An 18,733-nucleotide genomic window follows, 5' to 3' on the forward strand; every position below is an offset into this window, starting at 1 on the left:
CCTCCTTCTCGACAGCCTGCAGCCCAGGCTAAGCCCCAGCGCGCTCGCTCTCGTCAGCAGCGTGCGACTCAGCAAGGCCCCTCGGCTCCCCAGCAAACGCAAGGGACGAGCTTTTGACTGGCTCCAGCAGAGCATAGCCGACATCCAAGTGTCAGGGCCGGGCGACCTGCCAGTCGGAGGGAGGTTGAAAGCTTTTCACCAAAGGTGGCCTCTCATAACCTCCGATCAGTGGGTTCTCCAAATAGTCCGGCAAGGATACACCCTCAATTTGGCCTTAAAACCTCCAAATTGTCCACCGGGAGCTCAATCCTACAGCTTCCAGCACAAGCAGGTACTTGCAGAGGAACTCTCCACCCTTCTCAGCGCCAATGCGGTCGAGCCCGTGCCATCCGGGCAAGAAGGGCTGGGATTCTATTCCAGGTACTTCCTTGTGGAAAAGAAAACGGGGGGATGCGTCCCATCCTAGACCTAAGGGCCCTGAACCAATATCTGGTCAAAGAAAAGTTCAGGATGCTTTCCCTGGGCACCCTTCTCCCCATGATTCAGGAAAACGATTGGCTATGCCCTCTGGACTTGAAGGACGCCTACACACACATCCCGATACTGCCAGCTCACAGACAGTATCTGCGATTTCAGCTGGGCACACATCACTTCCAGTACTGTGTGCTACCCTTTGGGCTCGCCTCTGCGCCCAGAGTGTTCACGAAGTGCTTGGCTGTAGTAGCAGCGGCACTTCGCAGACTGGGGGTACACGTGTTCCCATATCTCGACGATTGGCTGGTGAAGAACACATCCGTGGCAGGAGCCTTGCAGTCCATGCAGATGACTATTCGCCTCCTGGAGCTACTGGGGTTTGTGATAAATTATCCAAAGTCCCATCTTCTCCCAGTGCAGAAACTCGAATTCATAGGAGCTCTGCTGGATTCTCGGACGGCTTGTGCCTATCTCCCAGAGACGAGAGCCAACAACTTGTTGTCCCTCGTCTCGCGGGTGCGAGCGTCCCGGCAGATCACAGCTCGGCAGATGTTGAGATTGCTGGGCCACATGGCCTCCACAGTTCATGTGACTCCCATGGCCCGCCTTCACATGAGATCTGCTCAATGGACCCTAGCTTCCCAGTGGTGTCAGGCTGCTGGTGATCTAGAAGACGTGATCCACCTGTCCACGAGTTTTCTCAAATCCCTGTATTGGTGGACAATTTGGTCCAATTTGACTCTGGGACGTCCTTTCCAAATTCCACAGCCACAAAAAGTGCTGACCACGGATGCGTCTCTCCTGGGGTGGGGAGCTCATGTCGATGGGTTTCACACCCAAGGAAGCTGGTCCCTCCAGGAATGCGATCTGCAGATCAATCTTCTGGAGTTACGAGCGATCTGGAACGCTCTGAAGGCTTTCAGAGATCGGCTGTCCCACCAAATTATCCAAATTCAGACAGACAACCAGGTTGCCATGTATTACGTCAACAAGCAGGGGGGCACCGGATCTCGCCCCCTGTGTCAGGAAGCCGTCAGCATGTGGCTCTGGGCTCGCCGTCACGGCATGGTGCTCCAAGCCACATATCTGGCAGGCGTAAACAACAGTCTGGCCGACAGGTTGAGCAGGATTATGCAACCTCACGAGTGGTCGCTCAATTCCCGTGTAGTGCGACAGATCTTCCAGGTGTGGGGCACCCCCTTAGTAGATCTCTTCGCATCTCGAGCCAACCACAAAGTCCCTCAGTTCTGTTCCAGGCTTCAGGCCCACGGCAGACTGGCATCGGATGCCTTCCTCCTGGACTGGGGGGAGGGTCTGCTGTATGCTTATCCTCCCATACCTCTGGTGAGGAAGACTTTGTTGAAACTCAAGCAAGACCGAGGCACCATGATTCTGATTGCTCCTTTTTGGCCGCGTCAGATCTGGTTCCCTCTTCTTCTGGAGTTGTCCTCCGAAGAACCGTGGAGATTGGAGTGTTTTCCGACCCTCATCACACAGGACGAAGGGGCGCTTCTGCATCCCAACCTCCGGTCCCTGGCTCTCACGGCCTGGATGTTGAGAGCGTAGACTTTGCCTCTTTGGGTCTGTCAGAGGGTGTCTCCCGTATCTTGCTTGCTTCCAGGAAAGATTCCACTAAGAGGAGTTACTTCTTTCTGTGGAGGAGATTTGCCGTCTGGTGTGACAGCAAGGCCCTAGATCCTCACTCTTGTCCTACACAGACCCTGCTTGAATACCTTCTGCACTTGTCTGAGTCTGGTCTCAAGACCAACTCTGTAAGGGTTCACCTTAGTGCAATCAGTGCATACCATTACCGTGTGGAAGGTAAGCTGATCTCAGGACAGCCTTTAGTTGTTCGCTTCATGAGAGGTTTGCTTTTGTCAAAGTCCCCTGTCAAACCTCCTACAGTGTCATGGGATCTCAATGTCGTTCTCACCCAGCTGATGAAGCCTCCTTTTGAGCCACTGAATTTCTGCCATCTGAAGTACTTGACCTGGAAGGTCATTTTCTTGGTGGCAGTTACTTCAGCTCGTAGAGTCAGTGAGCTTCAGGCCCTGGTAGCCCAGGCCCCTTACACCAAATTTCATCATAACAGAGTAGTCCTCCGCACTCACACTAAGTTCTTGCCTAAGGTTGTGTCGGAGTTCCATCTGAACCAGTCAATTGTCTTGCCAACATTCTTTCCCCGTCCTCATTCCTGCCCTGCTGAACGTCAGCTGCACACATTGGACTGCAAGAGAGCATTGGCCTTCTATCTGGAGCGGACACAGCCCAACAGACAGTCCGCCCAATTGTTTGTTTCTTTTGATCCCAACAGGAGGGGAGTGGCTGTGGGGAAACGCACCATATCCAATTGGCTAGCAGATTGCATTTCCTTCACTTACGCCCAGGCTGGGCTGGCTCTTGAGGGTCATGTCACGGCTCATAATGTTAGAGCCATGGCAGCGTCGGTAGCCCACTTGAAGTCAGCCACTATTGAAGAGATTTGCAAAGCTGCGATGTGGTCATCTGTCCACACATTCACATCTCATTACTGCCTGCAGCAGGATACCCGACACGACAGTCGGTTCGGGCAGTCAGTGCTTCAGAATCTGTTCGGGGTTTAGAATCCAACTCCACCCCCCTAGGCCCATGTTTGTTCTGTTCCAGGCTGCACTCTCAGTTAGTTGGTAAATTTTTTAGGTCAATCTCAGTTATGTCCTCGCCGTTGCGAGGCCCAATTGACCATGGTTGTTGTTTTGAGTGAGCCTGGGGGCTAGGGATACCCCATCAGTGAGAACAAGCAGCCTGCTTGTCCTCGGAGAAAGCGAATGCTACATACCTGTAGAAGGTATTCTCCGAGGACAGCAGGCTGATTGTTCTCACAAACCCGCCCGCCTCCCCTTTGGAGTTGTGTCTTCCCTTCTCTTTGTCTTGCTACATATGAGACTGGCCGGCACGAGCCGGTTCGGGCGGGAAGACGGCCGCGCATGCGCGGTGCGCATCGGCGCGCGAGGACTAGCAAAGGACTTTGCTAGAAAGTGTTCCGATTGGAGGGTCTGCCGTGGACGTCACCCATCAGTGAGAACAATCAGCCTGCTGTCCTCGGAGAATACCTTCTACAGGTATGTAGCATTCGCTTTACTGTATATTAACTACTTAATTATTTTTAAAATAGTGAAGTTTTAGTATATTATCTGCTAATTATTTAATTTGAATATTGATTTTTATAGAAAGTACAGAAAAATGTCCATATCCACCTGAACTGCATAACACAGTTGAACAAAATCTTAAGGATCATTTTAATGAGAATGATACAGTCCATTTCAAATGTCATGAGACGTTTATACTTCACGGTTCTGAAAGTATACAATGTAGAAAAGGATCCTGGACATCGCCACCGCAGTGTATTGGTCAGTGTTCTCATCTCTTACATTTGTATTTCCTGCACTAAATAGATATTTCTTAAATATGAATTTACATGTTTTTAAAACGAGTGGGACAATTTTCAGACTGTTCACATTGCAAAAAAAAAATCTGTTAGTAATTTTTACCCTCAAATTTTGCTCCAAGTAAAAAAAAAAACAACAACTGCCAATTGACTTTTGCAAGTAGTTTATATATGGGCAGATTTGTTGTGACAAATAATGTGTTTGATCTAAAACTTGAATCCATGAACTTAATTTTTTCTTAAGCCTAAGCATGCTCTGGTTATGCCTCCTATAAATACATTTAATCATATCAAATGAGAGTAATTTGCAAATAACCAAGTTATATACAGAAATCACTATTTATCCTGACAAAATCTTTACAGATTGTCCTCACAGTACATAAACACTGTATCAGTGAATGAGGAGGCCCTCAGTGATAAGATGCAACAGGAAACATTTTACTAGAGCATTTTAGATGGTACCATTTTAGTCCCAGCAACAGGGGTTAGAAATGCTACCCGAGATGCTTAGGTGTCAGAAAAGTGCTCCTATTGAGTAGTGCACTTCAGGCACTGTATACAATATGTAAGCCGCATTGAGCCTGCCATGAGTGGGAAAGCACGGGGTACAAATGTAACAAAAAAAAAAGGTTATCTCCTTAATCCCCCAGTGATTGATGTCCATTCTGAAAGCGAAACTGGCAAAGGATACCAGGTTCTGTGACAGCTTCTAGAAACATAGGGGTCCTTTTATTAAGCCGCGTGTCTACACAAGCCCAACGCATGCCAAAATGGAGTTACCGCCCAACTACTGTATGGCTGTTGTGGTAATTTCATTTTTGGCGTGCATCTGCTCTGCGCGTCTGAAAAATATTTTAGATTTTCTGGCGCGCGTAGTGGATGCGCGCCAAGTGGCACCTGACAAGCATAGGTGATTACCGCCCAAATTCTTTACCACTAGGTCTACGGCTGGCGGTAAGGTCTCAGATCCAAAATGGACATATGGCAATTTTGATTTTCCCGCATGTCTATTTTCAGAAAAAAAGGTCTTTTTTACAGGTGCGCTGAAAAATGATTCTGTGCACGCCCAAAACCCATGCCTACACTACTGCAGGCCATTTTTCAGCGTGCCTTGTAAAAGTATCCAATAGACATTTGTGTTTCTAAACTGAAATAAATGTTTATATTCCAGCACATTAATGTTTATTTTGCTAATATTCATATGCTGCCACAGAAATGATCATGTTACTGTTTTGCTTCTTTGATCATTTTGTTTCTAAAATGGATGTTCATGCCACACATCCATTTCTCCCTGTTTTTTAGAACTGGCTTTATATCGACAGATCATTTCCTAAGGGGATCTTGTACTAAATAAAGATTAGCTTGTGTTATCTGCAGCAGGGCACATTTTATTCCTATGGGCCCTGCTGCAGATAACTCGAGCTAATCTTTACAAAAGACCCCTTAAGATACTAGTGACACTTCAGATGTCCTAACCTGGATTTCTCAGGTACCATTTGTACATCCTTTCTAAAAGTGCAACTTGTAAGTTTTCAACTGAAAATTCATAATTTAGGAGCTAAAAAGTTTTGATTATAAATTTATTTGTCTTGATTTATGATCTGCATTTACTGCACAGGGCAGAGATTACTGCATAGGCACCACGTTAAATGCAGTGCCAGGTAGTGCATTGCTCCTACACTATCAGGCACTGGGCATTCAACGTTTTTAGTGCGACCTAAAAATAAGAGTGCACTAAACGCTAGAGACATCCATATATTCCTATGGACATCTCTAGTGTTTAGAGCGAGCTAAAACGCTAGTGCGCCTTTGTGAAAAGACCTCCACAATGCATATGAGTCCAGACCAGGAATATATATACTGTATATAAAGGGCACCAAGCCACAGCCATGCACCCTACCCCCAGGACACAATCCTCCCTCAATCCCCCATAAGAGATCTGATTCCTTACCTGCACCACCCCCCCAGGTTGGAGCCACTCCTGAACCAACTTCCCTCTCTGATCACATCCCCCCCCCCCCCCAATGACATCAGCCAACCCTTCCGAAAAGTGCCTAGATGTTATTCTAGACCAGTGGCTGACCTTCAAACCACAGATCTTAGGACTTGTCAAGAAACGTTTTGGGGCTCTCTGGCATTTTCAAGCTGTCCACTATTACCTAGATCCATCCTTGCAGATGACTGTCTTATTTACTTTGGCAATCTCCCACCTAGACTACTGCTACATTTTCTACAACAGTCTGTTTCTTTACCCAATAAAGCATTTATAGTCAGTGCAAAACACAGCTATACAAGTTCCTTGCCAGGCGATGAGATATGATTTTGTAATCCCTCTTTTGATGTGCCATCATTGGCTGTTCATTGAATATCATATACAGTACAAGATTTTCACACTTATTCATAAAGTACTTCATTCAGGCTCCTTAACCCTATCTCTTTTCCTTCCTTATTATAAGAACTTCTGCAAGGGCTTCACTCTCAATCTATGATGAACATCTCCACCTACCTCCTGCATGACTTGCACATCTTGACTTTGTATATCACAGCGCCTTCTTTTTTGTTGCCCCATTACTCTGGAACTCACTTCCACTGTCATTTTGAATTAAAGACTCTTTTACCAAATTTAAGAAGGCACTGAAAACATAATTCTTTGGATTAGTCTATCCATGTCCCTTCTCCTGAGTCCTGACTTAGGCTTATCTTTCAGGCTCTATTTAGCGGCCGGGTGGTTGGGCTGTGTCTGTCTCTTCCTTTTCCTATCTCTATGTCTCTCCTTGCCTTTTCATTCCTTTCCTGTCATTTTTTTGGCATTCTTTTCACATGGGGAGAAATTCAGACAGTATGGGCCAGATGCACTAAACTTAACGAGCCATTAACGAGCAAGTAGTAAACTGTGGCATGCACTAAATGCTTCTCCGAGCCATTTTCCGATCACGGTAGCAACTAACAAAAACGGAATGCAGATGAGCAAATTAGTACCCCAATGTGTATAAATCGTATTGTAATGAGCTGCACTACTGTTTTCCAATTGCCTAAATCTAACGGGAGGTCTGTACCTCTCATTGGGGCTGCACAGCCTCTAAAAACTTCTATAAATGTAACAAAAAGAAATCGGGAAAAAACGTCCAAGTGCTCGTCAGGGACGTCCTTTATGGCTGTCCTTCACTGCTTAGCCACGGCCAAGTGCTCGTCAGGGCTGTCCTTCTAAAGTGCTTAACATGGAAGTCCTTCACTGAAACATTAAAAAAAAAAGGACGGCCCTGACGAGCAATTGGACGTTTTTCCCCAGATTTTTTTGTGATGGGTGTTCTTCTGCGAAGACATCCAAATAAAAAAACTATTTGGATGTCCCTTTCGATTATGCCCCCTCCAGGTCTCTCTCAGCCAATCACAGTGCTTTTAGCTGTCACCGGTGTCAGCTAAACGTGCTGTGGTTGGCGGAGAGAGACCTGGAGGGGGGCATAATCAAAAGGGACGCTCAAATAGTCTTTTGGATGTCCTCGCACGTCCCGATGCCGGCGGTGGTAATTTGATGCAACTCTCACCCCCCATCGCCCCCAGAGCCGCACATTCCCAGGGAGGAGGGTCTGCATGGTCAGCTGTAATCCATCCCCTTCTTCTGAGAGTGGGTGGTAGGGATCACCGGCAGTACCGGCGGCTGCAGCTTGCGCTACAGCCCGCAACTCTGACAAGTGCTCGCCAGGGATGTCCTTTTTGGACGTCTTTGGCATGCACAGAGCAGCCAGCATAACGCTTGGCTGCTCTGCGTATGCTTGACCGGCCGACTGGCCGACTGGTTTCCGAGGGAATAGAGAATGCAAGTAAGCTACAACGAGCAGCTCATTTGCATTCCCTTTCCTTGTTTCATGGCCGTTCCCTACCGATTCGCTATGGAATCGGTAAGGGAACGGCTCTTCCGAGGACTTTAGTGCATCTAGCCCTATGTTTCTAGACACTTTAACAAGAGGGTGGGGGTGACAAAAGGAAACAAGGGATTTCAGAAAGTCACCCCAGATGGCAGAGGGAAAGGTCATTTAAATATAGAAAACCACCTAAACTCACTAAGCACATGGAAGGCAATGAGCACAAATGCTCGTAGTCTAAGCAAAAAGGTTCAAGACCTGATGTTTGAAGAAAACTTGGATATAGTTGCTAATATGGAGACATGGTTCAATGATTCCCATGAATGAGATGTGACCGTACTGGGCTATAATCTTTTTACAAAGGATAGAGAGGGCTGAAGAGGCGGAGTGGCACTGTATGTGAGAGACAATATCAGAGCGGCTGAAATGCGGGGAACCTGGGGAAAGGAAGAAGCTTCATGAATCATCCTGGAAAGAGAAGATGTAACCTGTATCCACACGGGGGTTATCTATAGACCTCCTGCACAAACGGATAAGTTAGACGAGGATCTGATAGAAGATATTCAAAAGGTTGGTATGAAAGGGGTGGTGCTACTGTTGGGAGATTTCAATTTGTATAACATGGATTGGAACTTCCCGTCTGCAGAATTGGAAAGAAGTAGGGAGATTGTAGATGCCTGTCAAAGTGTCTTGCACAGACAAATGGTGACGGAATCCATGAGGGAAGGGTCGATGCTGGATCTAGTGCTCACGAATGGAGGAAGTGTTTCCAATATCTGGTTGGGTGCCCACCTACGTAATAGTGATCATCATACCATATGGTTTGATTTAAGGGCGAAGGCGTAGTGTGGATGCACAAAACTCAAAGTACTGGATTTCAGACGTACTGATTTTGATAAAATGGGGGAATACCTGAAGAAGGAACTGTTGGCGTGGGAAGGCATAGGAGATGTGGAAAAACAGTGATCAAAACTAAAGGCTGCTATAAATATGGCGACTGATCTTTATGCAAGGAAAGTAAACAAAAACAAGAGAAGCAGGAAGCCTATATGGTTCTCCATACAAATAGCTGAAAAAATTAGACCAAAAGAGGGTTTGTTCAAGAAATACAAAAGAACGCAACAAGAGGATCACGGAAAAGATTATCAGAATAAACTCAAAGAAGTGAAGAGGGAAATACGGCTAGCGAAAGCATGAGCAGAAGAAAAAATGACTAAACATGTAAAGAGAGGTGACCAGACCTTTTTCAGATATATTGGAGAAGGAGAAAAGATAGGAATGGAATTGCGAGACTGAAAGATAATGAGAATGGCTATGTGGAGAATAATGAAGATAAAGTCAACGTGCTAAACAATTATTTCTGTTTGGTGTTCACAGAGGAAAATCCTGGAGAAGGACCACGGTTGGCTGCCGAGGGAACTTCTGGGAATGGAGTGGATACTGCGCCGTTTATGGAAGAAAGAGTTTATAAACAGCTTGAGAATCTGAAGGTGGACAAAGCCATGGGGCCGGATGGGATACATCCCAGGATACTGAGGGAGCTCAGAGAGGTCCTGGCGGGACCTCTTAAAGATTTATTTAATAGATCTTTAGATACAGGAGAGGTACCGCGAGATAGGAGATGAGCGGATGTGGTCCCTCTCCACAAAAGTGGAGACAGGGAAGAAGTGGGAAACTACAGACTGGTAAGTCTCACGTTGGTGGTAGGAAAAATAATGGAGTCTCTATTGAAAGAAAGGATAGTTAACTTTCTAGAAGCCAATGGGTTACAGGACCCGAGGCAGCATGTCTTTACCAATGGAAAATCCTGCCAAACAAATCTTATTGACTTCTTTGACTGGGTGACCAAAGAAATGGATGAAGGACGTGCGCTAGATGTAATCTACTTGGATTTCAGCAAAGCCTTTGATACGGTCCCCCACAGAAGACTCATGAATAAACTGAAAGGGTTGAACTTAGGACCGAAAGTGGTGAACTGAATAGAAAACTGGTTGACTGACAGGTGGCAAAGAGTGGTGGTAAATAAAATCCACTCGGAGGAAAGGAAGGTGAGCAGTGGAGTTCCTCAGGGGTCGGTGTTGGGGCCTATTCTGTTTAATATATTTGTGGGAGATATTACTGAAGGGTTGGAAGGAAAGGTTTGCCTTTTTGCGGATAACACGAAAATAGCCAATAGAATGGATACCCTGGAGAGAGTAGAAACGATGAGAAGGGATCTCCGAACGTTAGAAGAATGGTTGAGGGTCTGGCAGTTAAAAGTTAATTTACATAAAAGGGGATATACTATTAAACACTGGAACACTCCTTCACAAATCACTTTTCTAAAATGTACTCCAGACAAATAATGTAAATATCAAATTTCTATTTATTATAACAAACCATAGCCATGATTATTTTTAATGCACTGAGTGAAGCTCTCCCGCATGCCGAATTATTGTTGTAAAGGAAGTCTACTTTACAATGTCATTGGAGAATAAGGGGTGGTGATTGGCTATCCCATGGGAGTTAATTATACTATCCGAGGAAGGATTTGGAAAGCTGGAACAGTGAGTTAGGGTTGTTTTGCCACATGAAATCGTGGAACTGGGATTTATAAAGTGATTTAGATCTACGTGCAGATTGAAGAGGAATCAACAAAAAAACAATTTCCATTTCACTTTTGGATAGTGGTTCTTTAATGTTAGGAGGACCTGATATTGAAGAACTTTGTAAGATCTGTATGATATGTGTGGATAATACGTCTTAAAATATTACCATGAGATGATGAGACCTATAATATATGTGAATAATGTTGGTATATAAGGTGTGTAAGCAGGATTGAGCTTTGCCCAGGCAAAAGGAAATGTGTGTATGTTGGGCTATGGTTTGTTATAATAAATAGAAATTTGATATTTACATTATTTGTCTGGAGTACATTTTAGAAAAGTTGAAAGTTAATGCCAAGAAGTATAGAGTGATGCACTTGGTGCAGAAACCCAAAAGAGAGATACCGGTTAGGAAGGGAGGGATTAGTAAGTTTGACTCAGGAGAGAGACCTTGGGGTGTTGGTGTCTGAGGATGTAAAGCTGAAGAAACAATGCGACAAGACTACAGCCATGGCCAGAAGGATGCTAGGCTGCATAAGAGGGGCATAAACAGCAGAAGAAAGAAGGTGTTGATGCCCCTCTACAAGTCATTGGTGATGCCTCACTTGGAGTATTGTGTTCAGTTTTGGAGGCCGTATCTTGCTAAAGATGTAAAAAGACTGAAAGCGGTGCAAAGAAAAGCTACAAAAATGGTATAGGATTTGCGTTGCAAACCATATGAGGAGAGACTTGCTGACCTGAACATGTATACCCTGGAGGAGAGGAGAAACAGGGGTGACATGATACAAACGTTCAATTAATTGAAAAGTGTTAATCCGCAAACAAACCTTTTTTGGAGACATGAAGGCGGTAGAACTAGAGGACATGAATTGAGATTGAAGACGGGCAGACTCAGGAGTAATGTCAGGAAGTATTATTTCACAGAGAGGATGGTGGATATGTGGAATGCCCTCCCACGGGAGGTGGTGGAGATGAAAACGGTAATGGAATTCAAACATGCATTGAATAAACACAAAGGAATCCTGTTTAGAAGGAATGGATCCATGGAATCTTAGCGGAGATTAGGTGGCAACACCAGTAATTGGGAAGCGAAACCGGTGCTGGGCAGACTTCTACAGTCTACTCCCTGATCATGACTGAATAGATAGGGATGGGCTGGAGTGTAATTTTTAAGGGGTTTCAACGATAGCTTCAGAACTTAGTACAAGAACAGTGCTAGGCAGGCTTTTACAGTCTGTGCCCTGAGAATGGCAAGGACAAATCAAACTCAGGTATAAAGTATCACATACCATGTAAAATGAGTTTATCTTGTTGGGCAGACTGGATGGACCGTACTTGTCTTTATCTGCCGTCGTTTACTATGTTACTATGTAATTTTTACACTGCCCTTTCATGATGACAAGAAGGGTGGTATATTAAATACAGTAAACTATAGAAATCTTGCCCCCTCCCCTGATGGTGAGGGGAGGGTAGAACTGAGGGGGTGGGATTTCTGTCAGGAGAGGTGTTTTTTCAACATGAGCTGGGTGAAGTCATTGGAGAATTACATAGAGGGGTCTGTCCGGTGATCGGGAGGAGGGGGGGGGGGGGGGGGAGGAAGTTGTGTGATGTCATCAGGTAGGGTCTGTCAGTTGATCAGTGGGGTTGTGTGATTTCATCAGGTGGGTCTTTTGGGAGGGTTGGGGGAATGACAGATGTCAGGGCTTGGGGGAGAGCGGCTGCAGCTTGCTGCCATTTAGTTTGTGGCCATGCTTCCAGACTACTGGAGGCACAGCTGCACTTACCACCTCCTCTTGAGGTGACGGGAATTTCTCCTATACTATCAGCAGTAATGATAGTTTGCATGCAGTAGCAACCCGTCCCGTGCACTGACTGTCTGATCAGGCCACTCCTCTGCCCTCCATGTCATGCCTCTCTCCAGCATTAAGTAGTTAGCATGGGATTTTTACCATGAAAGCTGGTGACAGTAATGAATGCTCACTCTATTGTGTACTGCGCAATACACCTAGCACTGCTGTTTAACACAGTAAAAGAGCTTAGTAAAAGAGCCCCTAAGTCTGTGCCAAAGGCAATGGAGGGTTAAGTGACTCGGCCACGATCACAAGGAGCAGCAACAGGATTTGAACCAGGCTTCTCTGGTTACATTCCAGTGCTCCAATCACTAGGCTACATTTCTTGTCAGTGAAGAAGAATCATTTCTCTACAAAATAAATAAATAGTAAACTGCACTAATGTGCAGTGATTTACTTCTTCTAAAACATCTCTAAATCTTTAATCATATTTCAGCTCCCTCTCTTAACTCTGCTGCTCCTAGTTTTTCCAGCAAATAAGCTGCTTCTGTATTGGCTGCCATGGGCACACTTTCATATCTGAAGAATTCACAGCAATGTCATTGGTTAGGCCAAAAAGCTGCATATTTGATTTCAGTGATTGAATCAGTAAGTTCATGAGAGTCAGTCAAACAACTTTTGTGCATCTGAGATTTCCTCTACCTCTGAGTTGGTTAATTCATATCTTTTGACTTTCGGTATCTATCGGACTCTCCAGTGATTCTAACAGATTTTATACCAGCAGATAACCTTCCTGCTCTGCATCATGACTTTAAGAAAGTGACATATTTTATGTTCGAGGTCAAGCAGGCCAGTTTTATTCTCACAGTTGAGTGACGTCATCTGACAGAGCCCGTGGCAGACAGAGCCCGGTGCGGAAGCTGACTAGCAAGAAGATTGTAGAAGTGCCTTTTTGCTCGACAGGCGAGTGCAAGTTCCTCAGTCTTCGTTTTTCCATGCAGTAGGGAGGATGGGTTACAATGTTCTCGTCACTGTGTGTATTTCTTCTTTTTTGTAGTGGCCCGTGCAGATATTTTTGCTTTATTTTTATTTTTTTCTGCCTTTTCCGCTTAATAGTAGCTTTAGTTTTTTTGGCTTTTAAATTTTCCTTCATTTTTCATGAATTTCTAAGCCCACTTAGGCAGCAGTGCCAACCTCAATTTGATTGCTGCTGTTTTTGAGGTTCACAATTGAGGAACTTAATTTGTCTGTGATTCATTTCTCGATATCCAAGAAGGACCCCAGTGGCTTCAAATGGTGTGCCCAATGTAATCAAGTGATTTCGGTAATGGACCTGCACTTGGTGCATTGGGTGCCTTGGACCTAGCCATAACCATAACTCTTGTTTTTCTATTTAAAATGCAACTGAGAACATAGAGGGCTTGTCAGGTCCAACAGGAGAGACTTTTTGATTCCTTGACAGCCGATCCATCGATATTGGCACCGGAAGCATCAACTTCGATTGCTGCTATGAATTCAACAACAACAACTAGGAGCGCACCGGCACTGAGGCGGTCTCCACTTTTCTTGATATCAAGCGCTGAAAGTAGGCCCCTGGACTGGTCAGAATCGGATATGTCACTGAGGGCACTTATAGGTTCAACAATGTCCGTGTTGGCACCGAAGGACCACAATGCTGAGTGCTGGGGTAAGCCCAAGCAGCATAAACATTGGTCCTCATTGGCGCACAGTGCTGGGACCTCTCAGGCATCAGCATTGGTGGTATCCAAGAAGCGGTGTCACCAGAAGGAGCCCTACCCCTCTTAGGTAGAGCTGCCAGCGTGCAAGTTTCTGAACAGCCAGATTCTCACTTCTGGTTTGGCATTAACATTTTCTCAAGCTACCTCTGTTCCAGCTCCAAGGCCTTTGTGGATGCCTTCCTTCAATGAGCGATACTGTGCCATGCTCAGGGAGGAGCTGGTGCAGATAATGCAGTTGCAATCTGCTTAGGCATTGAGGGAGCTTGCAGCAACTGTGGATCAGCCCCAGATTCTTCCTGAGGCTCCAACCATGCTTCTGGAGAGATTCCTGGCATTGGTACCTCAAAGGGTATTGACATCGACATCAACCCATGAAGCACTGCTCTCAATGTCAAAGAAAGAAGCTTCCCCGGAGTCTGAGGATAAGACTGCACCTCGGCGCTCATTGGGACATGGACATGGTTACACTAAACTGGAGCAGGTACAGACTCAGTCCGTTCTGAGTGTGAAGAGGAGTCTGATTAGGACCGCTCATGGGATTCAGAGAAGGACCCTCATTACTTTGCAGAGGAGGGGTCTTATGGGATCCCTTCTGATCCCTCCCCACCTCAAGAGTCCCACAAGGCACAATCTTATCGCAGACACTATCCAGTATTTTTCTTATCCCTCTACTGACTCTGGCCCAGAATCTTGAACTCACCATGATGATATCCAGGTCCTCTGTACTTTAGATACTTGTAGTGCCCATGAGATTTCTACACAAATTATTTCAGATTACCAACTGGCTCTATGAACACCACCTTGTTTCTTAATACTGAAAAATCCATGTCTATCCTTTTTTTCTGATAGTGGAAGTAAAGCTCTACCTACACCTGTCCTTCTCCAATATCCCGGTATCCCAGGTTAACACCATTTGTATTATGGGTGTCCTTCTAGATCCTGTACTTTCCTTTATACCCCAAATTTTTCAGGTGGTTCGGCGATCTTTCTATAAACTTCATCTGACCCATTCAGTTCATCCCCTACTTTTAACCCCAGCACTTAACATATCGGTCCACTCTTTCGTTATCTTCCAGTTAAACTACGGTAATTCTCTTTATAAGTGACCTAGGGTCAAAGAACTTCACTGCTTACAGACAATCCAGCTTGTTTCCAATATTCAGAAATACAATCATGTCACTCCTTACCTGAAAGATGCCATTGGTTACCACTCACCCACCGCATAACTTATAAGGCTTTACTACTAGTATTCAAAGTTACGACCTCTGGTGAACCCCTTGCCTTTCACATTACCTTTCTCCTTGCAGTCCATCCAGATCTCTTAGATCAGCTTACGTGGTTCCAAATTATCATGAGATAATTCATAAACACATGAGACATTCAATTTTTTTTTCTGTTCAGGGACCTCAATTATGGAATTCTCTGCCAGTTACTCTTTATTTACCGACCACCTTGGACAAGTTCAAGACTGATCTTAAGACTTTTTTGTCCAAAGATGCATTCCATTAGATATTCTTTTCTGTCATTAGTGAATCATTTGGGTCAAGCCTTGAATGCATATGATACACTCCACATGTTCTTTCTGACCTGCTGTTCTACCCCCCTTGCCCTCTCATTTCATGTCTTGTCCTATGTCACTCCTCTTCTGTTTTCTATTTTGTTGATTAGATTGTAAGCCACTCAGAAGGTTTCATATAGGCTGGGATAGTAAATTTTTAATAAACTTCAAACTTGAAGAGAGACGTTAATCTCCACTTGAGAGTCCCTCTTTCACCGGTTTCAAGGAGATGGCTTCAGCCATCCCATTTTAGTTGGAGATGGAGGAAGAGCCAAGGGCAGAAATGTTATCTATTCTGGACTATAAGTCGCCTCCTAAGGAAGGTGTCACAGTACCATTGCACTCTTTCCTTAAAGATGCACTGATGAAGAGCTGGGAATTTCCCCTTTCACTGCAGGTTGCAACAAAGAAGGTGGATAGGCAGTATCATATTCAGAAGGCTCCCAGATTTGAGAGGGTCCAGCTGCCTCACCACTCTCTGGTTGTCGAATATACCCTCAAATGATCTAGTAGCTCCAGGACTCATGCCTCAGCTCCCTCAGTTAGAGAGGTTCAGACACTAGACTTCTTTAGGAGGAAGACCTTTTAGGCCTCAATGCTTATTGCCAACATTCAGTCCTACCAGCTCTGTAAGAGCCTTTACTTGAAATCTTTAGTACAAAATACACTAAGACCTGCAGATTCTCTCCTGCAGGAGCAGGCCACTGAGCTTTGCCAGTTGGCCAAAAAGGAACTGGATGCAGGAAGTATTTGGCCAGGAACACTTATGATTAAGTTGATATTGCATCCATGGATGTGGGGATTCGCAGACTCTCATGGCTGTGTGTTCAGGACAGGTTGGCGCACATACCTTGCAGAGGAGACAACCTTTTTGAGTACAGGGTGCAGGAGGTCACTGATCTCATCAAGAAACATACTGATACCGTCCAGTCCCTTTCTGCCACAGCCTTAACAGATAGTCTCTCTAGAAGGCACAGTAGGGCCTAATTTGGTCCTCATTCCGACCCACCCTCCCCAACTCCCACCCACTGCTAGCTCAACTCTTCATTTATAGTCATTAATTCTAATTAGAACAACAAGAGGGGAGTTTTCATTAGAGTTGTATTTATTTAATTAGTTTCTGAGAAGCAAACACTAAATAAATTACATCAATCTTAAAGCTCTATATATTCATCTGAAATCCCTAGTACCTTAAAATGTTTTGATTAAACAACTCAATAATACTAAGATGCAGACAGTACTCCAGCAGCAAGAGGAGTACTTGAGTGTCAGATGTATGATTATCTCCCAGTTGGTGAGAGGTCATATGTGTGTACTCAATGCAAAGAGCTCCTAGCTCTCTGAGAATGAGTCTGTTCTCTTGAGGCTAAAGCAGCAGACTTGAAAGAGTTAAGGGAGACATACATAAAGGAGACCTACAGGGACTTTGTACAGAAGTCCCACCTCCAGTCTGGCAGCCTCTGTGCTGCCTTGGAGGAGGGAGGTCTTCTAAAAGGAGAGCATCACCCTGGTTTAGCTGGAAGTAATCCTGTAGCCAGGAGAAGCACATCAGGGGATGCAATATCCTCTCACACCGAGGATGTGTCTCCAGGAGCTACTGCCTAGGAGGGAAGGGTTAAGACGGCTGTTGTAGTTGATGATTTGATTATTAGGCATGTAGATAGCTGGGTGGATGGTGGATGTGAGGATCACTTGCCTGCCTGGTGTGAAGGTGGGGGACCTCATGCTTAACCTAGAAAGGATTTTAGATAGTGCTGGGGAGGAGCTAGCTGTCTTGGTACATGTGGGTACCAATGACAAAGGAAAATGCAGGAGAGAGGTTCTGGAAACCAAAGTTAGGCTCTTAGGTAGAAATCTCAAATCCAGAACCTCTATGGTACCATTTTCCTAAGTGCTTTCCATTCCACACGCAGGGCCCAAGAGACGGGCAGAGCTCCAGAGTCTCAATGCATGGATGAGGCACGGAGGAAGGTTCTAGATTTGTATGGGAATGGGCAACATTCTGGGGAAGGAGGAACCTATTCCGGAAGGATGGGCTCCACCTTAACCAGGGTGGGACCAGGCTGCTGACATCAGCATTTATAAAGGAGATAGAGCAGCTTTTAAACTAGAATCTGGGTGAAGGCTGACATTCATTCAAAAACGCATGGTTTGGAATAAGGTATCTTTCAAAGATATCACCAAAACAGGGAAGATAGGGTATCCCAATAGTGAGGTTGCAAAAGAGACCATAGTAGATCAGGTGTCCTTAATTAAAAATCAGACAAAAGATTGCAAGTTAACACTGTCAACTAATGAGCAAGAAAATAAGAACAACAAACATAGTTTGAAATGTCTATATGCGAATGCCAGAAGCCTAAGAAATAAGACGGGAGAGTTAGAATATATTGCATTAAATGAAAACTTAGATATAATAGGCATCTCTGAGACATGGTAGAAGGAGCATAACCAGTGGGACACTGTAATACCAGGATACAAATTATATTGTAGTGATAGGGTGGATCGAATTGGTGGAGGGGTAGCATTGTATGTTAAAGAGGGCCTTGAATCAAATGGAATGAAAATTCTGCAGGAAACAAAACACATCTTGCAATCCCTATGGATTCTCAAAAATCAAAGAACTGTAGGAGTGCCAATATTTAATAGAAACTACCTCCAAAGACACTCTATATTATATCTTTAGACTGGGCACCTCGGGATCAAATGTATAAATACACTTTAATAATACACTTTACACATGGATTGAAATTGGAGAATGTGCCGTGCTGGCAAAGTGGGATGAAGTGTTGTGTGGCTTTGAGGGAGGTTATTGTTGCAGGGTGTTTGCAGTGGAATGTGTGTGTTTCTGTGGTATTGTGCGTGTGTGTTTGTGTGTGTCCATGACCGGGGGGGGGGGGGGGGTGTCTGTGGGTTGGTGAAATGTGAGGGTGGTTGGAGGGGGGGTCAGCGTTTGTTGAGGGGTGGAGTGGGTTGTGTCCATGTTGTTGCTGGCTTTGTTTTTTTTTGTGTGTGTGGTGTTCTGTCAAAGTAGGAGGAGTTGTTTTTGAACTTATGTGGTATTGTGTGTTTGTGTCTGTCCATGACAGTGGGGGGGGGTCCATGGGTTGGTGAAATGTAAGGGTGGTTGGAGGGGGGTCAGCGTTTGTTGAGGGGTGGGAGTGGGTTGTGTCTGTGTTGTTGCTGGTTTTTTTGTGTGTGTGTGTTGTGTTTGTGTCTGTCCATGACGGGGGGGGAGGGGTCCATGGGTTGGTAAAATGTGAGGGTGGTTGGAGGGGGGGTCAGCGTTTGTTGAGGGGT

At 45.1% G+C, this 18,733-nt stretch overlaps 1 protein-coding gene across 10 annotated transcripts in view; it reads left to right on the forward strand.

Annotated features, from left to right (window-relative positions):
* Positions 1–18,733, forward strand: part of CFH (complement factor H) — a 463,465-nt gene that overhangs the window by 328,182 nt on the left and 116,550 nt on the right. For all 10 annotated transcript variants that reach the window (XM_030205903.1, XM_030205897.1, XM_030205902.1 and 7 more), the window contains one exon: positions 3,684–3,863. In XM_030205903.1, coding sequence (XP_030061763.1) covers positions 3,684–3,863 — 180 coding nt within the window. The remainder of the gene's footprint in view (positions 1–3,683; positions 3,864–18,733) is intronic.

Source organism: Microcaecilia unicolor, chromosome 6 (assembly GCF_901765095.1).
Source record: "Microcaecilia unicolor chromosome 6, aMicUni1.1, whole genome shotgun sequence".
Lineage (NCBI taxonomy): Eukaryota > Metazoa > Chordata > Amphibia > Gymnophiona > Siphonopidae > Microcaecilia > Microcaecilia unicolor.